General features: G+C 35.0%; 3 protein-coding genes across 4 annotated transcripts; 2 read left to right on the top strand and 1 right to left on the bottom strand.

Moving 5' to 3' along the window:
* The first annotated feature begins 5,557 nt into the window (after positions 1–5,557).
* Positions 5,558–6,485, top strand: LOC119254494 (olfactory receptor 4A15-like). The gene has a single exon (XM_037521596.2). It carries the CDS (start codon positions 5,558–5,560, stop codon positions 6,473–6,475), a length of 918 nt encoding a protein of 305 aa, XP_037377493.1. The 3' UTR covers positions 6,476–6,485.
* A 727-nt stretch (positions 6,486–7,212) lies between these two features.
* Positions 7,213–11,649, bottom strand: LOC119254295 (olfactory receptor 4C6-like). The gene is made up of 2 exons (XM_037521411.1): positions 10,616–11,649; positions 7,213–7,402 (listed from the first exon to the last, which is right to left on the bottom strand). The coding sequence occupies exons 1-2, from the start codon at positions 11,647–11,649 to the stop codon at positions 7,213–7,215; spliced, it is 1,224 nt and encodes a 407-aa protein (XP_037377308.1).
* Positions 11,650–11,920: 271 nt separating this feature from the next.
* Positions 11,921–21,400, top strand: LOC119254294 (olfactory receptor 4A15-like). Of its 2 annotated transcripts, XR_008553392.1 has the most exons (4): positions 11,921–12,023; positions 16,352–16,477; positions 17,045–17,164; positions 21,303–21,325. XR_008553392.1 is itself a non-coding variant. In XM_054699171.1 (2 exons), exons 1-2 carry the CDS (start codon positions 19,208–19,210, stop codon positions 21,381–21,383), a joined length of 492 nt encoding a protein of 163 aa, XP_054555146.1. In that variant the 3' UTR covers positions 21,384–21,400. The 2 variants fall into 2 exon arrangements, 1 of the variants encoding a protein (XP_054555146.1); XM_054699171.1 differs by lacking the exons at positions 11,921–12,023; positions 16,352–16,477; positions 17,045–17,164 and adding an exon at positions 19,208–19,618 and having other exon boundaries at positions 21,303–21,400.
* Positions 21,401–26,750: the final 5,350 nt, after the last annotated feature.

Below are 26,750 nucleotides of genomic sequence, written 5' to 3'. Positions count from 1 at the left end.
TAGAAAACCTAAATAAGGGACCAGGAAAAAGACTAATTAATGCAAAGTAAAAATCAAAATCAACAAGCAACTATAAACCAGAGACACATTACTACAGGGCCGGGGAGGTGGAGGGGCAGGGAAAGGAAGGACTAGGGTCAAAATAAGGGGGGGTGCAATTGTATGGGAAATATAACCAAAATGAAAATGCATACATTGTGCAAAAATGAAAAATGATGTAAGAATTATATAAAAAATAAAATAAAAATGAAAAACAAAAAAAATAAAGAAAACATTGGTAAGTTACTATTCTATGCAAGACAAAAACACACTTTCAGGACATACAAAAGCTGAAAGAATGCATCAATATCATATTCTTACCTAAAATACGTTAAAGGAAATCCTTTAGAATGAGGAAAAATGACACTGATTGGAAATACCCATCTGCACAAAGGAATATAGACAACAGACATAGTAATGACATGAATAAACATGGAAGTTTGAAAAAATTTGATGTCTTAAAAAGTTACTTTTTTAAAAAACAATCTTGTTTATTTTTTTAACAGTGTAGGATTTCTCCCCTCAGGTGCTGTCACCATAATTTTCCCACCATCAACCTGCCCACAGGCCTCCACCACACTCCACTTCACTTCCCTTCTGCTTCCCTCCTCCTCCACTCTCTCCCTCTCCCTCCCCCTGCCCACCTGAATGTCTCAGATATACACTCTTTTCAAGGGTCATTCTTACATTTTGTCTTTATTTGATCCTTTGTTTAGTTTCTGTAGATTCCTCTTACAAGTGAAACCATCCAATATTTATCATCTCTTAAAATATACATGATAGTAGTATGTTGTGGGGTTTTTAACATGGAATCATGCACAATGCATGATTATAAAACCTTAATGGCTAAAAGGAGAAAAAAGCAAGTTTATGCCCATAAAAGTACATGAAGTGGTATGCTATCATTTGATAGAATGTGACAAGTTAGATATGTATGTTATAAACTCTAAAGTAAACCACTGAAATGAAATTAAAAACAATAGCTAATAAGTCAGCTAAGGAGATAAAATGAAATAGAAACATAATACAAAAAAAGCAGAAAAAGAAGGAAAAAGGGAATAAATAACTTATGGAACATGTAAAAAAAAGTAGCAAGAAGATATACTTCAAATTAATTATGTTGATAATTACATGAAGAGTAAATGAACTGGACATTGCCATTAAAATGTAGAGACTACAGATTGAATTAAAAAATCAAGAGTTATATGCCATGCATATATAAAAACATGAAAAGATTTAAAGCTTTGGTAATTCGTGTTTTCCTATGAAATTTTTTAGCTCCAATCTTCAAATTTCATTTTGTAGAGTTGCTAAACTTTGTAAGATTCTTAACAATTTTTTAGTACTCTAATTGTGATTTCATAATTACAACTATGTAGCATTGTTAAAGATCTTTAATATCTCTTAAAATTGTTATATAGTTGTAAATTTTAATTGTAAAATATTTGATATATTACATGCATAGCGTGCTAAATTCAGTTACTATATCTAATAATTTATAAATTATTTCTCATTTGCTACATTCACAGTGTTATTATTTACAAACTGGCAATTTTTATCCTCTTTTTTAATGCCAGTTTTTTCTTGCTTTATTGCCCTGGTTAGATTTATCAGTACACTGCTAAACTGATGTACTTATCATGGATATCTTTGCTTCATTCCTGACATTGGGAGAATATTTAGTTTTTTCCTTTTGAGATTTTTTTTATAATAAATGGGTGTTGGATTTTTACCATTTTTTCCTGTTTATTGAGGTGATTTTAAATTATACTAAATTTTGTTAATGTGTTGAATTATATTAAGTGATTTTGAATGCTGAAACAACCATTCATTGCTCGGATAAAACCCACTTTTGATAAATATTGTGATCAGAAATTTGGGTCTATGTTAACGCATATTTATCTGATTTATTTTCTTGTGATGCCTTTGTTTCACTCTGGTATAAGGGTTATGTGTGTGTATATAGTGAATTAGGAAGTATTTTAATTTTCTCTCATCTCTGAAAGTGCTTATGTAAAATTGGTACTATTAATTTAGTTTTATTTTTTGTAACAATTGTTTATTTATATTTTATCAGTACATTATTTAGAAACCATGATTTTTACATGGTTTCTTCTTTTATTTTTTATTAATATTTTATTTTATATAATTCTTACATTTTTCATTTTTGCACAATGTATGCATTTTCATTTTGGTTATATTCCCCATACAATTGCACCCCCCCCTTATTTTGACCCTAGTCCTTCCTCTCCCTGTCCCTCCCCACCCCAGTTATGTGTCTCTGGTTTATAGTTGCTTGTTGATTTTGATTTTTACTTTGTATTAATTAGTCTTTTTCCTGGTCCCTTATTTAGGTTTTCTAAATTCCTGCTATGAGTGAGACCATCCGGTATTTTTCTTTTTCTTTCTGGCTTATTTCGCTGAGCATGATCCCTTCTAGCTCCATCCATGTTGCTGCAAACTGCATGTGCTTATCTTTTTTGATTTCTGAGTAATATTCCATGGTGTATATGTACCACATCTTCTTGATCCAGTCATCTATTTTTTGGGCATTTGGGTTGTTTCCATAGCTTAGCTATTGTAAATAGTGCTGCTATAAACATAGGGGTGCAGGTGCCCTTTGGAATTGATGTTTCTGTGTCCTTTGGATAAATGCCTAGGAGTGGAATTGCTGGATCAAATGGAAGCTCTATGTTTAATAGGTCAAGAAATCTCCACACAGCTCTCCATAGTGGTTGGACCAGTGGTACTATTAATATTAAATGGAATTTATTGATAAAGCTATATGGGATTGGAATTTTGTTTTGGGAGGAGAAGGATTTTAAATAATCTACTTACAGATATTAGATGATTAAAGTTTATAATTCTCTGTGTTTAGAAAGTTGTATTTTTTCATGGAAGTGGTCCACTTTCTTAGTTGGCAAATATATTGTCATACATTCTAATATGCTTTTCTTTTTAAGGTCTGTAGAGTCAGCAGTGATGATCCCGTCTTCATTCTTGATTATTTTGTTTCAATTTCTGTTGAAAATTTATTTAAAAAATATTTCATCTTTAATTCATGGGTAATTTACAATTGTATAAGTTAATTTAGAATAACTAGGTTTTGTTTAAATATATTATTAACAATGAGTTGAATTCTATTATCAGATATATATTCTGATTTAAGTTCTTTGAAATGCATTGGAATTTGTTTTATGGCAAGTTCCATAATTATCCATGGGGAACGTTCCATGAGCTCTTGAGATAAAGAAAATTATCTCACAACTGCTTTCTCTTCAGCCCTCCTGTGTGAAATAAGACACTGTCATCTTGCCTATCTGAAACAATATCAGAAACTCAAGATTCTTACTTTGAGGGAAGAACTCTGCTTTATCTGCACTAGAATCAAGTTTTCAGTGACTTATTCTGAAATTAACTTTCATCTTTTTTGGAAGTCATTTCATACTTCTGCAAAGACAGTTTTGCCTATTTTTAAGATCATGATAAGAACTAGAGTTTTGAGGAATTTCATCTCATCCCAGACTGGACTTTTCCCTTTTGATGAAGTCATATTTTTATGATTTCCCTCCAGAGGGCATGGTTCTGTAAGTCCTGTTCTACATGTTGATTATCCAGGGGACATCTCTGGAGATGCAAAGTCTGCCCTCAGAATTATGATTAAGGTCCCTATGAATTTAATTAGAGATCACCCTTGGAGAAGCACCAAGTGAATGACTCAACAATATGTGCTCTAGTTCAAATGTCTACAAGTGTTTATAGACCTTTATCTTTCTCTCAGAGAATGTCTGTCTATGTCAGTCTTCACATGGCTGGCTTTTTCAGAAATTGAAATAATGAACTCAAACATAATAAACTATGTACAATTTGTAGGATTATTATCCATCCTTTAGGCAACCCAAAGTTCAACTATTCCCTATGAAGACAGGCCATTATAATAATTTGATTATTTCTGGGCAAATCAAATGTTACTCCATCCTTTTAATTCCATTGGCATAAAGCAAATGTTTTAAGATATTAATTTAGACAATTCAGTTTTTTTCCCACTACAAAGTTGACTATTTTTTAACTTCAAAGTATTGATTTTAACATTTGTTTTTCAGGACAAAACTACCAACAGTGAAGCTTTTGGAATTTTGTTCACAGTCAAGATTTAGACTTCTTTAGTTTACTGGACATGTGCAATTCATTTTGAAAACCCCACCAATTTAAAAGAATGAGATGAATCACACTTCCTGCAAGAATGGAATGATTTGCCTGCATGGAAACAGTTCAAGATCCAGCGATGGTGCATGTATTGTGTTGTTTTGCTGTCTGTGTTGCCATCAGTGCACAAAGGACCAGAGCCCAGGAGGTGGATTGAATGACTCTCATTACGCAGGTAATCCAGAAAGTATATTTTTACACAAGATGCTGAACTAGCCTTTACTATTTGCAAGAAAACATTATTGGTGTGAGAATTAAGTTCTCCTATGTGGTTCTGATAATCAATTCTGTTAGGTATCCTTTGTAATTATTAACATGTGCGAATAGACTTAACTGTAATACTCTTTGGGATATGTTTATAATATAAAGATTCAGAATAAATTTTCCTTCTCTAAAATCAGTCTTCCCAAACACTAAGTTTAGGTGTAACTTAAATGAGAGCTTTTAAGGGAAGGCACTTTGAAATTTCATGATAAATTCAACTGATATATTTTCTGAGTATTGTTAATCTTAAAATTAGAAGATGCTAGAGCTTCTATAAAATTTGATGGGTGATTTTCAAGAATCAAAGGTATATTTTAACAAATAAACTTTTATCTCAATTCCTGTTTTCTTATTTAGAGGCATATTTTCGCATTCTATCATGAATTTATTAGTCATTTGGATATAATCTTCCTTTATTTGCTTGTTGATATTCTTTTCCTTGATATTGGTTTGTCTTTTACTTGTTAATTGGGTTAGAGTTCCTTGTCTATTTTAGATAATAACTCTGCATATCCTCCAAAATGTTAATCTTTTACAAAACTTTTTTAATATTTTGACTTTATGGTATCTTTGAAATTTCCAAGTATGTCTATTTTTGATTCAATGATTCATTAAAAAGATTCTTCCACCCATGGGAAATCATATCTTTATCAACTTGAAAGTAAATATGAAGTAAATCTTGCTTTAGATTTTCATCGTTTTTAAATATTTTTATTTGTTTATAAGCTATAAGCTCTATGTACAACTTTATTACCCCCAGGTGGAAAGATAGTTGTGGCAATCCATTTATTTAATAATATCCCTTTTCCCTACATATGTCTCTATTTTTCTCTCCATCAGTCTGTAAGATTATTCTGGTTAGGGACTATGCTTTAAACAGTCTTGAATTCTTATAAATTGAATGTACTGGAATATTTTAAACCATAATATAATGCCTCTTTGTTGAATGAATAAACACATTTCTTAAAATTTTAGGAAACTTCTAGTAATCATTACACTTACAGGTATTTTTTCCTGACTCAAGTATAAGACATTAGAAGAAAAACCTATGGATCAAAGGAACAATGTGACTGAGTTTATTCTCTTGGGACTTACTCAGAGCCTCCAGGGTCAGAGAGTATTATTTGTTGTGTTCTTGCTCATCTATATTGTAACAATGGTAGGCAACCTACTCATTGTTGTGACTGTGGTGGTCAGCCCAACCCTGGATGCCCCTATGTACTTCTTTCTTGGGCACTTATCCTTTATGGATGCTGTGTATTCCACTACAGTCTCCCCAAATATGATTATAGACTTACTCTATGAGAAGAAAACCATTTCCTTCCAAGCATGCATGACCCAGCTTTTTATTGGGCACTTATTTGGTGGTGCTGAGATTTTACTCTTGGTGGTCATGGCTTATGATCGCTATGTGGCCATCTGCAAACCCTTGCATTATCTGACCATCATGAATCAAAGGATGTGTGTTCTACTACTGCTGTTGGCCTGGGTTGGTGGATTTCTGCATGCTGTAGTTCAACTTCTCTTTGTATACAACCTTCCCTTCTGTGGCCCCAATGTCATTGACCACTTCATCTGTGACATGTACCCCTTACTAAAACTTGCCTGCACGGACACCTATGTTATTGGCCTCACTGTGGTTGCCAATGATGGGGCAATTTGTGTGGTCATTTTCATGCTCTTACTCATCTCCTATGGGGTCATTCTTCACTCCCTGAAGAATCTTAGTCAGGAAGGGAGACGTAAAGCCTTATCTACCTGTGGCTCCCACATTACTGTAGTGGTTCTCTACTTTGTACCCTGTATTTTTATGTATGTGAGACCTCCTTCTACTCTACCCATTGATAAATCCTTGACTGTGTTTTACACCGTTATCACTCCTATGTTAAACCCCCTAATCTATACTCTGAGAAATGGAGAGATGAAAAATGCTATGAAAAAGCTCTGGACCAGAAAAAGAAAATGAAGTGGCTGAGAAATATTACCACCTATTTTCACTGAAGAACTGCTTCTTTCAGGAAAGCCATGTGTGAGTATTTAATTTTATTAAATTTCTCCTAAGGTTTAATGATTTGTTCATGATTAAAACATTTATTATATGAATACTTCTAATTATCAAAGACAGATCAAAGACTTTCATGTCTTAGGAAAATATATGCTCAGTTTTTATGTATAAAATGTCTCTGTCAAAACAATAGATTTATGTTCCATGTGATGACTTATACTATAGTTACCATAAATTTACCTTTTATATGGAAGATTTTTGTCATGTTTTAAGTAATATTTTTCAGAATTAATAGTGTTCATTACGAATTTCAGAAAAAATAAGAAATGTGACTTAAAAAACCTGGTTCACTCTAGCCCACACAAAGAAAGCTGTTATAATTTTTAAAGTTCTTACCTTATTTTTATATCTTCAGGGTACTTTAAATAATTTTGCTTATATTACTTAGCATGTTAGGGCTAAAGAAAAATGTTGCTTCAGAGTTCTAATTTTATTCTTAAGGTGCCATAGGTTATAATAACATCTGAACAATACAAGTATGCAGAAAAAAACCTAAATATTACTTTTATTCCTGATGGGAAATCAAATATCTGATTTTATCACAATTTATATTATTAAGTTCTCCACTGCTATAGACTGAACATTTGTGTTTCTCCAAAGTTCGTAAGTTAACTTGTTTATAATGTGATGGAAAATGATTAGGTCGCAAACATAGAACCCTTCTGAATGGCATTAATGCCCTTACAAAAGAGCCCCAGAGAGGACACTTGAATCTTTTGCCACAGAAGAAAACTCAGGTCAAAGATGGCTCCTTCTCGTCTAAGAAGTAGTCCTTTCTGGTCATGGAATCTGCCATCTGCCAACTTGATAATTGGAGTTCCCAGGCCTCTAGAACAGTGAGAAATTAATGTTTGTTGTTTGGATCGCCCATTTGATATTCATTCTGTTATAGCAGCCTAAATAGATAAAGACATTTGGTTAATTTTCAAATCTCTCTAGCTATTTTGTGTGATGAGATAAAAATACTGGTATTTTTACCTGGTGGCGCAGGCAGTTAAGTGCAGCGCTGTGAAGCTGTCCGCAGCCTCTGCAGTGCTGGTTCAATCCCCGCTGGCCTCAGAGCAACCCACATGATGAGCAGACCTCTCCTGTCTCGCCCACTGCTCTCCTCAGCAGTGTATTTCCATCGATCTGCCTGTTCTGTTCCCCGCTCTGTCTCTGGTGAATCCTTTCACCCTCCCACACATCTGTCCTGTACCCTGGCTCTTGTATAAAAATAAAATAAATCTTAAAAAAAAAATACCGGTATTGATTATGTCTGTCTGTCTATAAGCTACCTTCGAGGAGAGAACATTTCTGAATGTCTTTTGCTTTCTGTCCTATTCCTCTCTGTGCATGATGTCTGGCACAGAGAATCTACTTCATAAACTTGGTCAATTACTTGTGTATTCCTGAATTCCTTTTCTTCTCAAATTGCATTGACTTACCAATTGTTTGTATAATTATGTAATTTTAGGAGCACAGCCTCATAGCTCCATATGTGAACATGTTTCACTCACCCGATGTATTGGACTGAGAATCTTTACTAATGAATTTTGATGAATTCTTTCTATATATGTATACACATTCTTTCTATGTATATGTATATATATGTGTGTGTGTGTGTGTGTGTTGTTATGTATACTCTACAATTATTTACTCTCCTTTGACATTTCCTGTAACTATTTACCATTACTATGTTATTTAACTATAATTATCAGTGTTCTTATATCTAAAGATATTATTTTAATATTCTTTCATTTTTTCCTATCCTATACTCTTGAAAAATTCCATTCCCTTCTAGTGATGTTTTCTGAGATTCAGTTATTCACCACATGGCTTTATTTTCACTGAACTATAGGTTGTCTCTTGCACTAGAATGTAAATACCAAGACAAAAGGGACGTGATATATATTGTCTTAGTCATAATGGCATACCCAGCACCTGAGGGAGCATCTGACATTCTGTACAACTCAGCAGTTATTCTCAATAAGTGACTGGACTTTGTAGTTATTGCAAAAAAATGGTGATTTTTGAAATTAGATGCCTAACTTATGCATATGATGATCAGAATCTTGATTTAAATGCCATGTATATTTCAAATACTACATCTGATGTATTCTTCTCATATATGTAGAACATCTGTATAAATGGAAATCACAATAGGGATATTAATCATGCTATGATCCTGGGCTTCCTATATACCTAGTTAAGTAAGGTAGTTTACAAAGGCATCTGTGTTTCTCTAGTGATATCTAAATCAGGATCTGGAAAAAGTGAATATAATTTGGATTAAAAATACAAATCTTGAATGTGACAAGAATCAGTCTCTTATAGTCTAAACGAATGAGGTCTATGGAGATCCTCTTTCCTCAAATATTATATAGACATTAGATTTAAGATTTAGACACTAAATTATTTAGTATTTTCACTCTACCATGATAGCTTCTCATCTTGCTTCTTGGAAGGATGTAAAAGGCAGTGGAGAAGTTTGGTGAATTGGTGGCCTTCATATTAAATGGCAAACTGCAAACCTGAGATTGTATATGCTTCTGAAAATATCCTATAGGAACAGTTAGCAGCAGACAAAAGGGCAAATTCAAACTAAAGTGTCTGCTTTATATGTTCCCCCTTCTTACCCAACATGTGAAATTGCAAATATCAAAGCAAATACTCTTCTAGGCATATATTCATTCAGTAATATTTATTAAACACTTACAAGGTGACTGGCAGAGATCTAACCACACCATGAATGAGAAAACATAACCCCCATCTTTATAGGTTTATAATCATGTAGGGACAACAGAAAATGAAACTCAAGAAAATTTTTAAAGTATATTTTGTGATCACTGATGTTGAGACTGTAATTGCATGAAAAGCTATAAAACAACTGAAGAAAAGACCAGAGAAAGTCATCAGGAAAGATTTGTCCAAGGAGGTGGATGTTGATCTGAAGGAAAACGATGTGATAGAGCTGCCAGAGAAGATTTCTGGGAATGTGAATATCAGCAGTGAGCAGAATTAGAGCAAACCCCAAACCTCTGAAATGGAAAAGGCTTGAATTAATCAAAAGAAAGGTTTAAAAAAAAATAAAAGAAACCCCACCAACTGGGAGAACATTTTTGCACACAACACTAATGATAAAGGACTGAACACAAAAATCTGCAAAGAGCTGATGAGACTCAACAACAAAGAAAATAATCCCGTCAAAAAATGGGCAGAAGTGCTAAAAAGAAACTTCTCTGAAGAGGAAATGCAAATGGCCAACAGGCATATGAAAAAATGTTCAACATCACTTGTCATCAGGGAAATGCAAATCAAAACTACCATGAGATAGCATCTTACACCAGTGAGAATGGCACATATTAAAAAAAGTAGCAACAACAAATGTTGGCGAGGGTGTGGAGAAAAAGGAACTCTCCTGCACTGCTGGTGGGAGTGCAAACTGGTCCAACCACTATGGAGAGCTGTGTGGAGATTTCTGGACCTACTAAACATCGAGCTTCCATATGATCCAGCAATTCCACTCCTAGGTATTTACCCAAAGGACACAGAAACATCAATTCCAAAGAACACCTGCACCCCTATGTTTATAGCAGCACTATTTACAATAGCTAAGCTTTGGAAATAGCCCAAATGCCCAAAAATAGATGACTGGATCAAGAAGATGTGGTACATATATACCATGGAATATTACTCAGCATTCAAAAAAGATAAACACATGCAATTTGCAGCAACATGGATGGCGCTGGAAGGGATCATGCTCAGCAAAATAAGCCAGAAAGAAAAAGAAAAATACCGGATGGTCTCACTCATAGCAGGAATCTAGAAAACTTAAATAAGGGACCAGGAAAATGAATAACTATAAGAAAGTGAAAATCAAAATCAACAAAAAACTATGAACCAGAGACACTTTTTGGGGGTGAGGGGCGGGAGGGGAGGGATTGGGGTCAGAATGGGGGGGTTGCAATTGTATGGGGAATATAAAAATAAAATTTATTATTTAAAAAAAATAAAAGAGTTGCCAGAACCGAGTAGAAATGGAAGAGATTAAAAACATACTGAAGTGATAGGGAGGTCTTAATGTTATTGGCTCTGTGTCCAATGAATTCAAATGAATAGGAAACTGAGATTTCATAGTCTTCACAGGAAGGATATTCCAAAATATGTAAGCTAATGACCACCCAGGGTCCTTTGTTCATCCACAGTTTCCTCATGGCATTTTTCACCTCTGCATTCCATAAGGTGTACATCAACGGGTTTGGAAGGGGTATGAAAATGGTAAAGGACACAGTCATTGCCTTATCTATGGGGTAAGTAGCTATAGGCCTCACATTCAAGAATATAGAGGGCACAAAGAACATGATGACCACTGTGAGGTGGAAACTACAGGTGGAGAAAGCTTTGTGCTGTCCTTCAGACCTGTAAGACTTCAAGGAGCACAGGATAACTGTGTAGGAGGCAATAAGCATAATGAAGATGGCCATATACATCACTCTGGTGTTGAGGATGACTAAGATGCCCAGGACCTGGGTGTCCGTGCAGGCCAGTATCTGCCATAGATCACATATAAAGTGATCTATCACATTGGGACCACAGAAGGGTACTTGGTACATGAAAAGAAACTGTACTGTTGCATGCATGGAACTCCCTAGCCAGGCTGCTCCCAGCAGCACATAGCACTTGCGAGGGCTCATGATGGTCTTGTAGTACAGGGGCTTGCAGATGGCCATGTAGCGGTCATAGGCCATGACAATGAGAATGATGATCCTCACACCACTAAAGAAATACTCTGTGAAGAGCTGGGCCATGCAACCTATGAAAGAGATGATGGTGATATCGAAGAGGCAGTCCATAATCATCTTGGGGGCAATGACAGAAGAGTAGGTGGCATCTAAAAGAGACAAGGCAGTGAGGAAAAAATACATCAGTGACCTCAGACTTGGACTTGTGACCATGGTGGCCACAATGAGTAGGTTTCCCACAATTGTTAAAACATACATGATGAGAAATACAACAGAGACTGTTTTCTTCAGCTCTGGATGTGTTGTAATGCCCGAAAGAATGAATTCAGCCACATTGCTTGGATTCTCCATTTATTTTGGGCTGATATAAACACATTACTTTGAATGGGAAAATCTACAAAAGGAATATATTTTTAATTAGTAATCACTGAGTGTGTCAGAAATTTTTTGCACTCTGTCTCACACCCTCTTGACCTACCATATTCTTCTGGGACTGACACATCAAGCAGCTGCTACCAATTATAGCCTGAAAATATCTCAGTCCTACTTATCTCCCCAGCACCTTCTCTTACCTGTGTGTCTCTCACTTTCTCTCCTGATACTCGCTGCTCTAGGTATTTAGAAGCCCCTGATTCATCATTCTGGTGCACACATCTGGAAAGAAGTATTTCAGAAATCTTAAAGATATCTGAGATCATCGGTAGATAGGAGCCACTGGATAAATGGTAACCAGCTTAATATATTATGAGTTTTCTCACCTCTTACACTCAGTGTCCCCATCCACAGCCTCCATTCTAGGTTCCAAAAATAAACTACCTACATATAAACCTCTCTCTCAGATTCTGGTTTGGAGGAACTTCCACCTGGGAAGTTATCTTCGTTTTTCAGTAGACACATCCAAGAAGGAAGAACTGGAGACATTTCATTTATTTCCTATGCTTATTGAGCATGTAGAATGTGTTTCCCTGAATAGCCTATGAGACTGGTCATATCCTAAGGACATTGCACTTACATTCCTTCTATCTGTATTCCTCCCTTCTCAAAGGAGATTATTTTCACATATATCTGATATTCACTATGTCCCTACCATGTCTTACTGTAATATCCTATGATATTTTCTTCCATTTGGAACCTGACTTAATTTCACTATCCCATCCTGAGCAACTCTTCTCACCCTCACCAACATCAGCACTAGCAGGTTGGGCAGTGCAGCTCAATATAAATGTGTTTTTATATAGAGAAATATAATTTTAAAATCCAGTTTATCTTTGAATGAAATGAAAGTCAGAAATTTGAAGTGTCATTAAACTACATAAGCTTTTTTTCAAAGGTAATTAGTAGGAAAATAAAGTTTAAGGAAGTTTGTATGGGAGCAAAGCAGAAATATATAATACAAACATGCACAGGGAGAAAGACAATGTATGAAATCATAAAATATTTCTAAAGCTAGCCTTGGACATACAAGCTATTCCTGTTCCTCTGCTCCTCAGAGGACATCTGTGAAACATAAATACACTCTTTCATTTGCTCATTTTGGAAGCAAGTTACTTAAATTTTGGTAATTTTCCAGAATTGGTTAAAGTAAATCAAGCTAAAAATTGTTGATAGTTCAAGGTCCCCTGTGCTGAGGCCACAATTTGTGTTTAAATAAATTAGATGAACTACTCATACATGCTAAGTATAGTAGTCTTGTATATTGGTGATTCAGTTATTTCAGTGATTTTGAAGAACTTTAAAAGGAAATGTTTAATACTCAAATAAACTTGTAAAATTACCTCCAAAACTTGGTCTGATACATTTGTAACCTCCAAAAGCCTGATGGCCCCAGCAAATAGAAGGTGGAGGGTATGCAAATAACATTTCTAGGAACATGGAAGTTTTGCCAAAGGTCTGACTCCATGCAGAAAATGCCTACATGAACTTTCATTTAAAAAAGAGCTGAAAATCATATCGTATTAGAATTTGAACTTTCTCAATCCAAAAGTGTGCAGGCAAATAAAGCAGGAATTGCTCTGGGAACATCTAATCATTTCATGGTGTTATTTGGAGAGGACCAGGGCTGGTAATGGTTTAAAGATACTTGTAAGTGTCCAAAGACTTAAATAGGAAACGACCCTTGTGGTTGGTAGAGGAATTTAAATGTCATCTACTAGAAAAATAATTGCCAAAAAAGGCAGTCAGTTAAGCTGTTTACAAAATCATTCATGGAACTATGCCTGTCATTTGGCAATATTTGTAATTTGCCATTGAGCCTAATTTGTAAATAGTTTTTTTAAAATAAATTTTATTTTTATATTCCCCATACAATTATGACCCCCTTATTTTGACCCCAATCCCTGCTTTCCCCGCCCCCCAACCCCCATAGAGTGTCTCTGGTTCATAGTTGTTTGTTGATTTTGATTTTCACTTTCTTACAGTTATTCATTTTCCTGGTCCCTTATTTAAGTTTTCTAGATTCCTGCTATGAGTGAGACCATCCAGTATTTTTCTTTTCCTTTCTGGCTTATTGCGCTGAGCATGATCCCTTCCAGCGCCATCCATGTTGCTGCAAATTGCATGTGTTTATCTTTTTTGAATGCTGAGTAATATTCTATGGTGTATATGTACCACATCTTCTTGATCCAGTCATCTATTTTTGGGCATTTGTGTTGTTTCCAAAGCTTCGCTATTGTAAGCAGTGCTGCTATAAACATAGGGGTGCAGGTGCTCTTTGGAATTGATGTTTCTGTGTCCTTTGGGTAAATACCTAGGAGTGGAATTGCTGGATCATATGGAAGTGGCACAGGTGGTTGAGTGCTGCGCTGTGAAACTGTAAATAGTTTTTAATCTATATCTCAGAAGAAACATCATTAATAAGATGTCCTTTGGGTAAAAGACCTGGGCTAAAAGAGGGCAGCATGTCATTTTAAATGGCACCGAATTTGAAAATGTGCAGACTTGCATCATTCCACTTGTATCCCTTTGAGGCTGTCTGTACTGGCTGAAATGCTGATCACTGTTCCATGAATTACTATCTCCCAGACAGAGCTTCACTGGAGCCAGGCCAAGCTGATGGTCCACAAACACACACACACAAAATTATAGTTCTAACCATTTTACTGCTTGCTCCACCACTAACCTCTCATCTTCAGTACAGAATGAGCACACACTGTGCCATCTATCTGATAACAGCTACAGATAAATAAATATGTTGTATTTTTGGCTGTTTAGTAAGTACCTGGACTGAATTTCTCTGTCACCTAGTCTGTTGCTCTGTTTATAGCTTAAGATTTATATTATTAAACTTGTGTCACTTAAAATGGCTAGTCAGTTGCCATTATTAAGAATTAAAAATTAGTACTCAGCCCAGAAAAAAAGGACCAAATTCCTTTTCACTCTTTAATAATTAGCATTCCCAAATAAAATGTCTTCGAATTAGAAATGCTGGGATTATAGCCTTCATTCTTATATTTATAATGTAAATACTCAAAGATAACAATTAGTTCACTAATGTATTTGATCATGTACTCTAGGAAATCTTCTAAGAAGGAAGAGTCTCTAAAATTGCTGAATAGCATCCACACAACTGATGAGCCATGCTTTGCTTGTGGGTTATCCTTACTAACATTCTAAAATAACCCTACATTCATTTTTTTTTTTAATTTTTAATTTTTTATTTAAATTTTATTTTTATATTCCCCATACAATTACGACCCCCTTATTTTGACCCCAATCCCTGCTTTCCCCGCCCCCCACCCCCCATAGAGTGTCTCTGGTTCATAGTTGTTTGTTGATTTTGATATTTTCTTTCTTGTAGTTATTCTTTTTCCTGGTCACTTATTTAAGTTTTCTAGATTCCTGCTATGAGTGAGACCATCCGGTATTTTTCTTTTTCTTTCTGGCTTATTTTGCTGAGCATGATCCCTTCCAGCGCCATCCATGTTGCTGCAAATTGCATGTGTTTATCTTTTTTGAATGCTGAGTAATATTCCATGGTGTGTATGTACCACATCTTCTTGATCCAGTCATCTATTTTTGGGCATTTGGGTTGTTTCCAAAGCTTCGCTATTGTAAACAGTGCTGCTATAAACATAGGGGTGCAGGTGTTCTTTGGAATTGATGTTTCTGTGTCCTTTGGGTAAATACCTAGGAGTGGAATTGTTCTTACCGAACCACTTATATTCCTCAGTCTTTTTCTTAAAATAAATATTTGTCTTCTAAAGCATTAGCTTATAAATTTAGGGGGGATGCTAAGTAAATTGATTAGCAATAATCTTGTACCATTTGTCATTAAATAAACCTGAACAAAGTTTTAAGTTTTTTATTTCACTCCAGTGCCTTCTTAGATTGGAGAATTTCAAATATACACTGGCATTAACAATAAAAGTCTCTTGTTCATGTAAGCTTATGTTTCACTATTAATAAATGGCTTGCTCTTTGGTTTTAGATTGCTATTATTTTCATTTTATTCTTCTAAAATGATAGGTCAGGAGAAGCTTCTAAAATTATAGAATGCCCTGGAAGGATCATGTAGATTATCTTAGTTCTCTAGAGCATGATTCCTCAGTGAATTTAATTTTGAGCAAGCAGCCTTGGGGACAATTGTTTCAATACCTCATTGAAGTTAACCCAGAGAACATTTTTCCTAGGGTATTTATTAGTGTCAGGATGTAAAATAAAAACAGTTACCTTATCATGAACCATCTTAGAAGAGTCATATGAATGCTTTAAAAATATCCAAAGTCTGTTTCTCTGATTATACAGCTCTCTGCATTACTGACTAAAAATATTATTATAGGTTTCTTCAATTAATTTGGTCAATTAAACATGGTGAGCTTTTATATTTGATTCTTGATACATGTTCTCAGTGACTACTTTCAAATTCAATGATTCATCAGTTATATCAGCTTTATATTTTTGAAGACAGCTCTGCGCAATTCATTACCCAAAATGCAAAATGTTCTTCACAGTTGGAAGTTGGTCCTATTTTGTGCGGGCAGAGAGAGATATGTCTATGTCTGACAAGGTGTTTTCAAGTGCAGTGAATAAATGTACCCTGGTCTTTTCTACACAGTCATATCTGGGTTGATGGGGGATGATCCTGACTTTTCTCATCAACAAACCAAATATTCACTTGCCAGGACCAAAGATAGAGCAGAAGTCTGGTTTTGGGATGAACGACCAAAGAGGAAATAGAAAGGTAACATATTTATCAAACCTTTTATTGTTTTGATAAATTTGCATAAATTTCTGTGGTTGAAAATCCATTATAAATATTGTTTTACTGCAATATATTGTCAAATGGCATAGTACAAATCTATTTCATTTGTGTTAATTTTCTTTGTGGGTACCTCATGTGTATTTACATTTTTGAGCATTCCTTAATTTGTTCTCATTGAGTATATAAAGAACTTCGAAGAATCTCACAAATGTTTGAATAAGAGGTCTTTATTTATTTATTTATTTTTTTTGTGGGACCCTCGCCGGCGGCCAGGTAACAAACCTGGCCGGCAGCCTCCCAGCCCAGCGCTCAACTGCTGCGCCACCAGGGGAGGCCCTAAGAGGTCTTTATTTTTAAGGAAATGCATAGATAATGTATAGAAATTTTGTATTATTCTGAAACAAAGTAATAGTTTTTAGTAGATTAGAATGATTACTTCATATGAGCATTTTAAATAGTCAAAATACTTATGTTACTACAAATGTATAAGGCATACTCAGATTCTGGAGTTATAAATATTATAATGTGTGTTTACTATCCCAACAGATCCAGCAGATTATGGGGAAAATAGGCTATAAATGAATTAATTGTAAACTCTCCACAAGTCAAGGGATTAGATCCTCCAACGGATTTCTCTCTTAAAAACTCTGACAACTCCTATGAATTGTGAGTATTTATTTTTCACTGTAAATGCAGATATAGCTTCATCATTGTGAGTAAAGATATTTAAATGTGCATATGTACAATGAACTGCTGGAACCCACCCCCTCCAATCCCAAATGCCTCTTCTAGGCAGCTGGTCTCTTCTGCTGCTATATCTTAAAGTTTAGAATTTGATTTTCTCATCTTTCTTTGCTCTGAAAATTTAATATATTTTTTAAAAGATTGATTTACTTATACAAGAACAGGGGTACAGGCCAGAGGTGCAAGAGGGTGAGAGAATTCACCAGAGACACAGAGGGGAACAGAACAGGCAAATGGACCGAAATACACTGCTGAGGGGAGCAGCGGGCAAGACAGGAGAGGTCTGCCCCGCCATATGGGTAGGTCCCTGGCCGGCGGGGATCAAACCCGCGCTGCAGAGGCTGTGGACAGCTTCATAGCACTGTGCTCAACCCGCTGCACCATTGGGGAGGCCCAAAGTTTAATATTTTGAGAGGCAAATTCTGGTACTGATGCTAAATTAAACTTCAGGCCCCCTCTTATTTGATTTATCAGTAAATCCAAAATTCCTCTACTCTCAACTATGTCAGGCTACCCAAACCAAGCTGTTTAGCATATTTAGGACACATTTCATTCAGTTTTTGGTGTTTGTCAGTTTCTATTTGCCTTTTCTCAGTTATCTCTTTTTTTGTCTTGTGTCCTTTAATACTCATTCTGATGTTTGAGTACAAATTCGTTTGTCCAGAAGAACAAAGGCAAATAATCTCCTGCCCTTTCCAATTTACCATCTATAAATGTAGACAGTGAAACAGGAGCATTGCAAATAATCTTCTAGTATAAAGGTATACATATTACATTGAAACTTGACCCCAGAGCATATCTAATATACCCTAAAATGATTTATTTTTTTCAAGTAAGAATGAATGTCTCATATTCAATACAAACTCAGATAACAGAGGACTTATAATATGAACAAAATAGCTGTATCATCTATTACTGCAACTTTCTAATAACCTTTAACAGGCTAATTCAGCTTGATTACCGTAAAGATGTTCTACTGGAAAAACCACTATAGTAAGAGTTAGGAGAAAGATGACAATATCAGTAATTCAGAAAAACACATGTAGAAAAATAGTAACATTTTAAATATAAGTTGATATAATTTTCCCAAGATAATGAAATAAAATCAAATACTATTTATAAAATTTGAGTGTAAAATTCCTTCTACTACACCATTATTCTATCTAAAACCTTTATTTGGACATTCAGAATCGAATTACTATTAACAATAATCAATTATGAACAGTATTACAGAGTAGGGAAATGTCTATATAGTCCACATTCAATTTGATTTATATTCTCCATTTCTTCTTCTAATTGCCTAGGTTGTAATAAATGTTAATTGAATTTGTGACTGTGTTCCCCTTGTGTGTATTTTAAAAAAAAAATACTGTCATTGTACCTTCTTTCTTGGAAAAATTTAATACATTTATCTGCTCAGGTGCACTCTCATGAGTTTTCATACAACGTTTAATAAGCATATCATGAACACATGTCTACTCAAGGTAAACCTGGTTTTTATATCATTATGGGTAACTAATTCCTGATTCCTACTGCTTGTGGCACAGTAGTTTGGAAGCATTATCTAAACATAAGACTATAATTTTATGCTCCATGCACTACGTATAACTTTACATAAATATATATAATATATATATAATATATTAAGCAATGAAAAAAAAAGCAATGCAATGACTGAAAATACAATCTTTGTGAGAGGTATTGTGGAGAAAAAATTGGTATATCATCTCACAGACACATCTCCTCACATAGTCCTTCTGAATAGAATACAGAACTTTAAACTGAAATCGCTTCATTGTTGAGCAAAACATTTAGGAAAAAATGAGGCAGTGTGGGAGGAAAAAGTAAATAAGTAAAGCATCACATTTTTAACATTGTGGTCTTCAATTGCCCTCTTCTCAAATTAATAACTGGCCTTTTGTTTGTAGTCTCTGGCATTTGAATTCAACATCTTCAGAAGAACACATGGGGAATAGGAACAATGTTACTGAGTTTGTCCTCCTGGGACTCACCCAGAACGCTGAGGGACAAAAAATTCTATTTGTCACATTTTTGCTCATCTACATTGTGACAGTGGTGGGCAATATGCTTATTGTGGTAACCATCATGGCCAGCCAGTCACTGGGATCCCCCATGTACTTTTTCCTGGCTTATTTATCCTTTATAGATACTGTCTACTCTACTGTCATTGCTCCCAAAATGATTGTGGACTTGCTGCATGAGAAAAAGACCATTTCCTTCAAGGCTTGTATGAGTCAGGTCTTTATAGAACATTTATTTGCTGGTGCTGAAGTCATCCTTCTGGTGGTGATGGCCTATGACCGATACGTAGCCATCTGTAAACCTCTTCATTATTTGGTCATCATGAATCAGCGGGTCTGTGTTCTCATGCTCCTGGTGGTCTGGACTGGAGGCTTTCTGCACTCAGTGGTGCAGTTTGTCTTCATATATCAGCTCCCTTACTGTGGCCCCAATATCATTGATAGCTTTGTGTGTGATGTGTACCCCTTATTGAAACTTGCTTGCACTAACACCTACCTAGTTGGCATCTCACTGATAGCTAATGGAGGGTTAATTTGCACTGTCATTTTTTTCATACTTCTACTGTCTTATGGGGTCATATTATGTTCTCTGAAGTCTCATGGTTTGGAAGGGAAACGCAAAGCCCTCTACACTTGTGCAGCCCATATAACTGTGGTCTTTTTATTCTTCGTTCCCTGTATCTTCCTGTATGCAAGACCCAATTCCACCTTTCCCATTGATAAATTTATTACTGTGTTTTTCACTTTCATAACTCCCATGCTGAACCCCTTAATCTATACTTTGAGAAATGCAGAAATGAAAAATGCCATGAGAAAACTTTGGAATAAAAATGTGACCTTAGCTGGGAGAGGGGTGTAGGTATCCTGAAGATCATGATCTTCATTCTCTCATAGAATTAGATAATGCTTTCACAATCAGTAACTACATTTAAAAAAATCACCTTCTCCTATCACTGACCTATTTAAGATAAAAATAAATCACATAGATTAATGATCATCTAAGTGGAATAGATCATATCCCTTGGAGACCAAGACAATTTATGGCTTTAATCCCTTTTATAGGTAACCATAATATGTTAAGATTATTCAATGAACATATTTTCATTATGTCATATCCTTATTTGTGGGGTATGGTACCTCCCTTTTGCATAAAAATGTGACTTTATAAGCTCGTTCATATTTAGTTCAAAGAATTGAAATTAAAAAAATAATAATTCTTACTGCTTAAAATATGTAAATGTAATTGTAATAATGAATATCTTAGTCAAATTAATTTTATTAGCCTATTTCACAGCTGAAGCTAAACCAATGAGACATGAATTTTGTTCACTTTATACTGTGATGGTACCATGTGGATGATCTTGTATATTCTAATCAAGTTTTGGATCAGAACATTAAGTTGGTTTAATCACATTTGTACTTCTAGATCATTTGGCCTTATGCAATAGTTGAAATAGATGTTTAAGTCATTTATATCTAGTAGATCCCCAGATTCTTTCAACTTTACATTAACTTTCTGAGTATATATTAAAATTTTTTTAAAACAGAATGAACATTAAATAATGAGAATAGATTTTTCAACTTTTATTATTATTTTATATTGACATAATCTTTCATTTTATTGACATGACAACAGCATATGATTCATAGGTATGGGTTCAGATCTCTGCATATGTAGTTCCTTTTAAGACACTTACCACCAGGGTACCCATAATCCTCCACCCATAATCCATGGGGCCCCTCACCCCCTTTGCTTCCCATCTCCTACCCTCTTCCTCTGAGATCCTCAATTCTGCAAATTTCTAGAGTTTGCTTTGGTTTACTTTTGTCTGTCCCTTTGTTTTGTTTCCTCACATTCCATATGTGATTGTTTTATATCACAAATCTTTCTGATTCTCTATAAATCTATATTCTTGACTTAGTTATAAATGGAAGGTGTCTTTGCTGTTTTCTGTAGCACTTTTGGATATGAACTGTTTAATATAAATACCACTTTTTAAAGTCTTTCTCGCTTGCAGAGCATGCCAGAAGGAAAGGTCTCACTAGAAACCAATCCATTTGACACCTTAGTCTTGGACTTCCAGCCTCTAGAACTGTAGCAAAATGGATGTCTGTCCAGGTAACCCAGGCTGTAGTTTATTGTTATGGTAACTCAAGCAGACTAATGAAATGATGATGATGATAAGATATAACCTAGGTTTAGTGAGCCTAAGGCCTGAATTGAATTATCAGAATTTAGGTATTATCCAAATTGAAGAAAGTCATGACTCCTATCCAATCACCAGATGTGAATAGTGTCCAAATCCAGAGCTTTCTAAATGATGGACTCATCAGGTATACAGGAATAGTTAGTTCATGATATCACCACAAATAGATGGTCTAAATTTTCATCCTGACTTTTTTTCTGCGAGATCTGAAATCACTTTAAGGATAATATTCTCTGGGAAAGAGAAATACTCAACTCTTTCTAAGTAGATTCTAAACTAATATTCATGGGCGGCAGATACCACAGTGGTTGATTGGTCAGGAAAACTGCCTGAAAATGAAAGAATAGTGACCCAAAGCTATCAAAGTGAGCCAAATCCTGTATATATATAACTAGCCTACATGTGTCTGCAAGAGACATCAAGTTCCAAATTAGGTCCTTGATCACTGCAATAAAGGCCAGTTGGTAAGCTAAATATAATGCCACAGTTTAGAGACACCAAGGAAATTGGACAATTGCTGGTTCTGAGTTTTATTACATTCTCACTGAACTTGCTTATTTGTTTTGGGGTTAAGGTGGAGAGAGAGGCTGAATCTGTGTGGAAAATGAAAACTTATAAATCTTATTATCATTATTAATGTTTTGCGATTTGCCATTAGACCAGAAAAAAACTGTAGGATAGAATCAAAGGAGATATTTGGTTATGCTCATTCAACACCTTCATTTCTCAAAGCAAGCCTTACAGGGAAATGAATGAGATTAGTTGAAGTAATTATACAGATCAATTAGGCAAACAAAACAAAGCCTTTTGTTTGAATTTCTAACATGTGAGAGTATCAACGATTTCAAGTAAGAAAAAGATAATGTGACTGTACAATTTTGAGAATGTTTCTTTGTTTTCCTGCATCTCAGTTACTTTACATGCAAAATAAAAAGAATGAATTAAATACTGTTGAATAACCCATTGAATTCTCAGTGCCTAAGATTTTATTATTTATTCATAGATAAATTTCTGTCTTCCATGTACTTGAAATATCAGAAAGCTGTCCTTCTTAATGAAATGTGAGACCCAGAATTATTGTTTTCTATAAAGTCACACACAGTCCTGTATTTTCCAGAGGCTTCTGAATGGAGAATTCCTAAAATTGACAGTGAACGATGTGGACTTACAAATACAAACCCTGACTTTTAGCTTTCCTTTCTAGTTTCTTTGGATAAAAAAATAGTTTATTTCTTTTACTATTTCTTGTTTTTTTGTAGTTACATCTAAAACTATACATTTCCAATCACCCAAAGCTAGATAAAGAAGAAATAGAACACATAAACAGACCAATTACAAGCAGTGAAATTGAAATGGTAATCAAAAACCTCCCCAAAAACAAAAGCCCAGGACCTGATGGATTTACAAATGAATTCTACCAAACATTCAGAGACGAATTAGTGCCTATCCTTCACAAACTCTTCCAAAAAATTGAGAAGGAAGGGACAATACCAAACACACTCTATGAGGCCAACATTACACTAATACCAAAACCGAACAAGGACAACACAAAAAAGGAAAACTACAGGCCAATCTCCCTAATGAACACTGATGCAAAAATCCTCAATAAAATTTTAGCTATCAGAATCCAACAATGTATCCATAAGATAATTCACCACGACCAAGTAGGATTCATTCCAGGGACACAAGGATGGTTCAACATCCGAAAATCAATCAACGTTATCCAACACATCAACAAAAAGAAATATAAAAACCATATGATAATATCAATAGATGCTGAGAAAGCTTTTGACAAAGTGCAACACCCATTCATAATAAAAGCCCTTGAAATTCTTGGGATACAAGGAACATACCTCAACATCATAAAGTCCATATATGACAAGCCAACAGCCAGTATCATTCTCAATGGTGAAAAGCTGAAAGCAATTCCATTAAGATCTGGAACAAGACAAGGATGTCCACTCTCACCACTGCTTTTCAATATAATACTGGAAGTCCTAGCCAGAGTAATAAGACAAGAGAAAGACATACAAGGAATCCAAATAGGAAAAGAAGTCAAACTATCACTATTTGCAGATGATATGATAATATACATAGAGAACCCCAAAAACTCCACAGAAAAACTAATTCAACTCATCAATCAGTTCAGCAAAGTGGCAGGATACAAAATCAACAAGCAAAAGTCAGTAGCCTTCCTATACACAAACAATAAATCTGAAGAAGAAGAAATAAAAAAAACCATCCCTTTTATTATGGAAACAAAAAAAATCAAATATTTGGGAATAAATCTAACAAAAGAGGTAAAGGACCTATACAAAGAACTATAAAACACCGCTCAAAGAAATAGAAGAAGACACAAAGAAATGGAAAGACATCCCCTGCTCATGGATTGGAAGAATAAACATTATTAAAATGGCCATCCTACCAAAAGCAATATACAGATTCAATGCTATTCCAATCAAAATTTCAATGTCATTATTCAAAGAAATAGAACAATTATTGATGAAATTCATATGGAATCACCAAAAACCCCAAATAGCCAAAGCTCTACTGAAAAAAAAAAGAAGGAAATGGAGGCATCACACTCCCAGACTTCAAACTATACTACAAAGCCATAATCATCAAAACTGCATGGTATTGGAACAAGAACAGACACACAGACCAATGGAATGGAATAGAAAATCCAGAAATAAACCCACAGATTTATGGTCAACTAATCTTTGACAAAGGAGCAAAGACTATGCATTGGAGCAAAGAAAGTTTGTTCAATAAATGGTGCTGGGAAAACTGGGTCGCTACATGCAAAAGAATGAAGCTTGACCACTACCTCACACCATACACAAAAATCAACTCAAAATGGATTAAAGAACTAGACATAAGACCTGAAACCATAAAATACATAGAAGGAAATATAGGCAAAACACTACGTGATATGCACATCAAAGACATCTTTACAGACACATCACCCAAAGCAGTGATAGTGAAGGCAAAGATAAACAGCTGGGACTATATCAAATTAAAGAGCTTCTGCACAGCAAAAGAGACAATAACAAAAACAAAGAGAAACCCCACCAACTGGGAGAACATTTTTGCACCCAACACTAATGATAAGGGACTGATCACAAAAATCTGCAAAGAGCTGATGAGACTCAACAACAACAAAGAAAATAATCCAGTGAAAAATGGGCAGAAGAGCTAAAAAGAAACTTCTCTGAAGAGGAAATGCAAATGGCCAACAGGCATATGAAAAAATGTTCAACATCACTTGTCATCAGGGAAATGCAAATCAAAACTACCATGAGATACCATCTTACACCAGTGAGAATGGCACATATTAAAAAAAACTAGCAACAACAAATGTTGGCGAGGGTGTGGAGTAAAAGGAACTCTCCTGCACTGCTGGTGGGAGTGCAAACTGGTCCAACCACTATGGAGAGCTGTGTGGAGATTTCTGGACCTACTAAACATAGAGCTTCCATATGATCCAGCAATTCCACTCCTAGGTATTTACCCAAAGGACACAGAAACATCCATTCCAAAGAACACCTGCACCCCTATGTTTATAGCAGCACTGTTTACAATAGCTAAGCTTTGGAAACAGCCCAAATGCCCAAAAATAGATGACTGGATCAAGAAGTTGTGGTACATATACACCATGGAATATTACTCAGCATTCAAAAAAGATAAACACATGCAATTTGCAGCAACATGGATGGTGCTGGAAGGGATCATGCTCAGCGAAATAAGCCAGAAAGAAAAAGAAAAATACTGGATGGTCTCACTCATAGCAGGAATCTAGAAAACTTAAATAAGGGACCAGGAAAATGAATAACTATAAGAAAGTGAAAATCAAAATCAACAAAAAACTATGAACCAGAGACACTTTTTGGGGGGTGGGGGCGGGAGGGGAGGTATTGGGGTCAAAATGGGGGGGTTGCAATTGTATGGGGAATATAAAAATAAAATTTATTATTTAAAAAAAAAAGAAAAGAACAGGGAAAAAGAAAAAAAAAATAAAACTATACATTTCTCTCCAAAAGCTGCAATGATTGTCTTTCTGTTGAATATCTATTTTTAAAATTGTTTGTTGTTATTTCTCCTGCTTATTTTATGGGTAGTTTAGATTTGTGTTCCTTAATTTGTGAATGAGGAAATTTAGTTATATAATTTTTATTAGTTGCTAGTTGAATGCTATTATCATCATCAGATAATTATTCCACATGATTTATGTTTTTTGAAATGCTTTGGAACTTATTTTCTGGCATAACATGCGTACATTTTGGTGAATGTTTCATGAGCTCTTTGAGATAAACAGAATTGTTCCATCAATTTTCCCTTTCTCCCTTCCATGCTAAATCAGACACTCTGAACTTGCCTGTTTGAAACTCGGTGACATACTTAAGATTGTTATTTGTAGGAGAGAATTCTGCTTTGCCTGCATTTGAATCAAGTTTTAAAAGAGTTGTTCTGACATTAACTTTCATCATCTTCTGGAAGTCAATTCAGATATCATCTACAATGACAGTTGAAATAGATTTGCCTATTTTGAAAGTTATTATTTAAACAAGAATGCTTTCATATATTTCATTTTTATCCTCTGGACTTCTCCTTTTGGTGGTTTGATCTCAGGCTTTTCTTTTGTGACTGCTCTTGCACCTCTCCCCCTCCAGAGAAAATGGTCTGTCAGTCCTCTGATAATTTTCCTGGTGGCATTCTCTGGAGATATAGAATCTACCTTCAGAATTATGATTAGGTCCCAATGTATTTAATTAGGGAAGAATTGCCCTTGGAGATGAGCCAATAGAGTGACTCAACAATGTGTGCTGTAGTTCAAATGTGGACAGAGTGTATAAAGACCTTTGCCCTTTCCTCAGACAGAATTTGTATCAGTCTTCTCATGTCTAGCTTGGTCAGCATTTGAATGATGAACTCAAAACATGATAAAGTATGTATGCTACATGAGCTTATAATCTCTCCTTTGGGCATTCCAAAGTACAAGTATGCCTTGTAAAGAAAGAACATGACCTACAAAATATTTGTGTGGACAAGTCACAATTTTCTCTCCCACAAAGTTGACTTATTTCTAACAAAAAATACTGATTTAAATATGTTTTTATTGGGACATACTTTGGCAACAATGAAGATTTTGTGTCTTTTTGTTCAGACTCAGTTAAGTGATAGGATATTTGTATTCATTTTGAAAATCCCAGTCATTTAAAAGGTAAGTTTTTCCTGAGAGGCTAAAATGAATCAGACTTC

Source organism: Talpa occidentalis, unplaced genomic scaffold (genome assembly GCF_014898055.3).
Source record: "Talpa occidentalis isolate TD23 unplaced genomic scaffold, MPIMG_talOcc4v2.1 talOcc4.3, whole genome shotgun sequence".
Taxonomy (NCBI): Eukaryota; Metazoa; Chordata; class Mammalia; order Eulipotyphla; family Talpidae; genus Talpa; species Talpa occidentalis.
The sequence above is the reverse complement of the archived record's forward strand: the minus strand, read 5'-3'. Positions and strand labels throughout refer to the sequence as shown.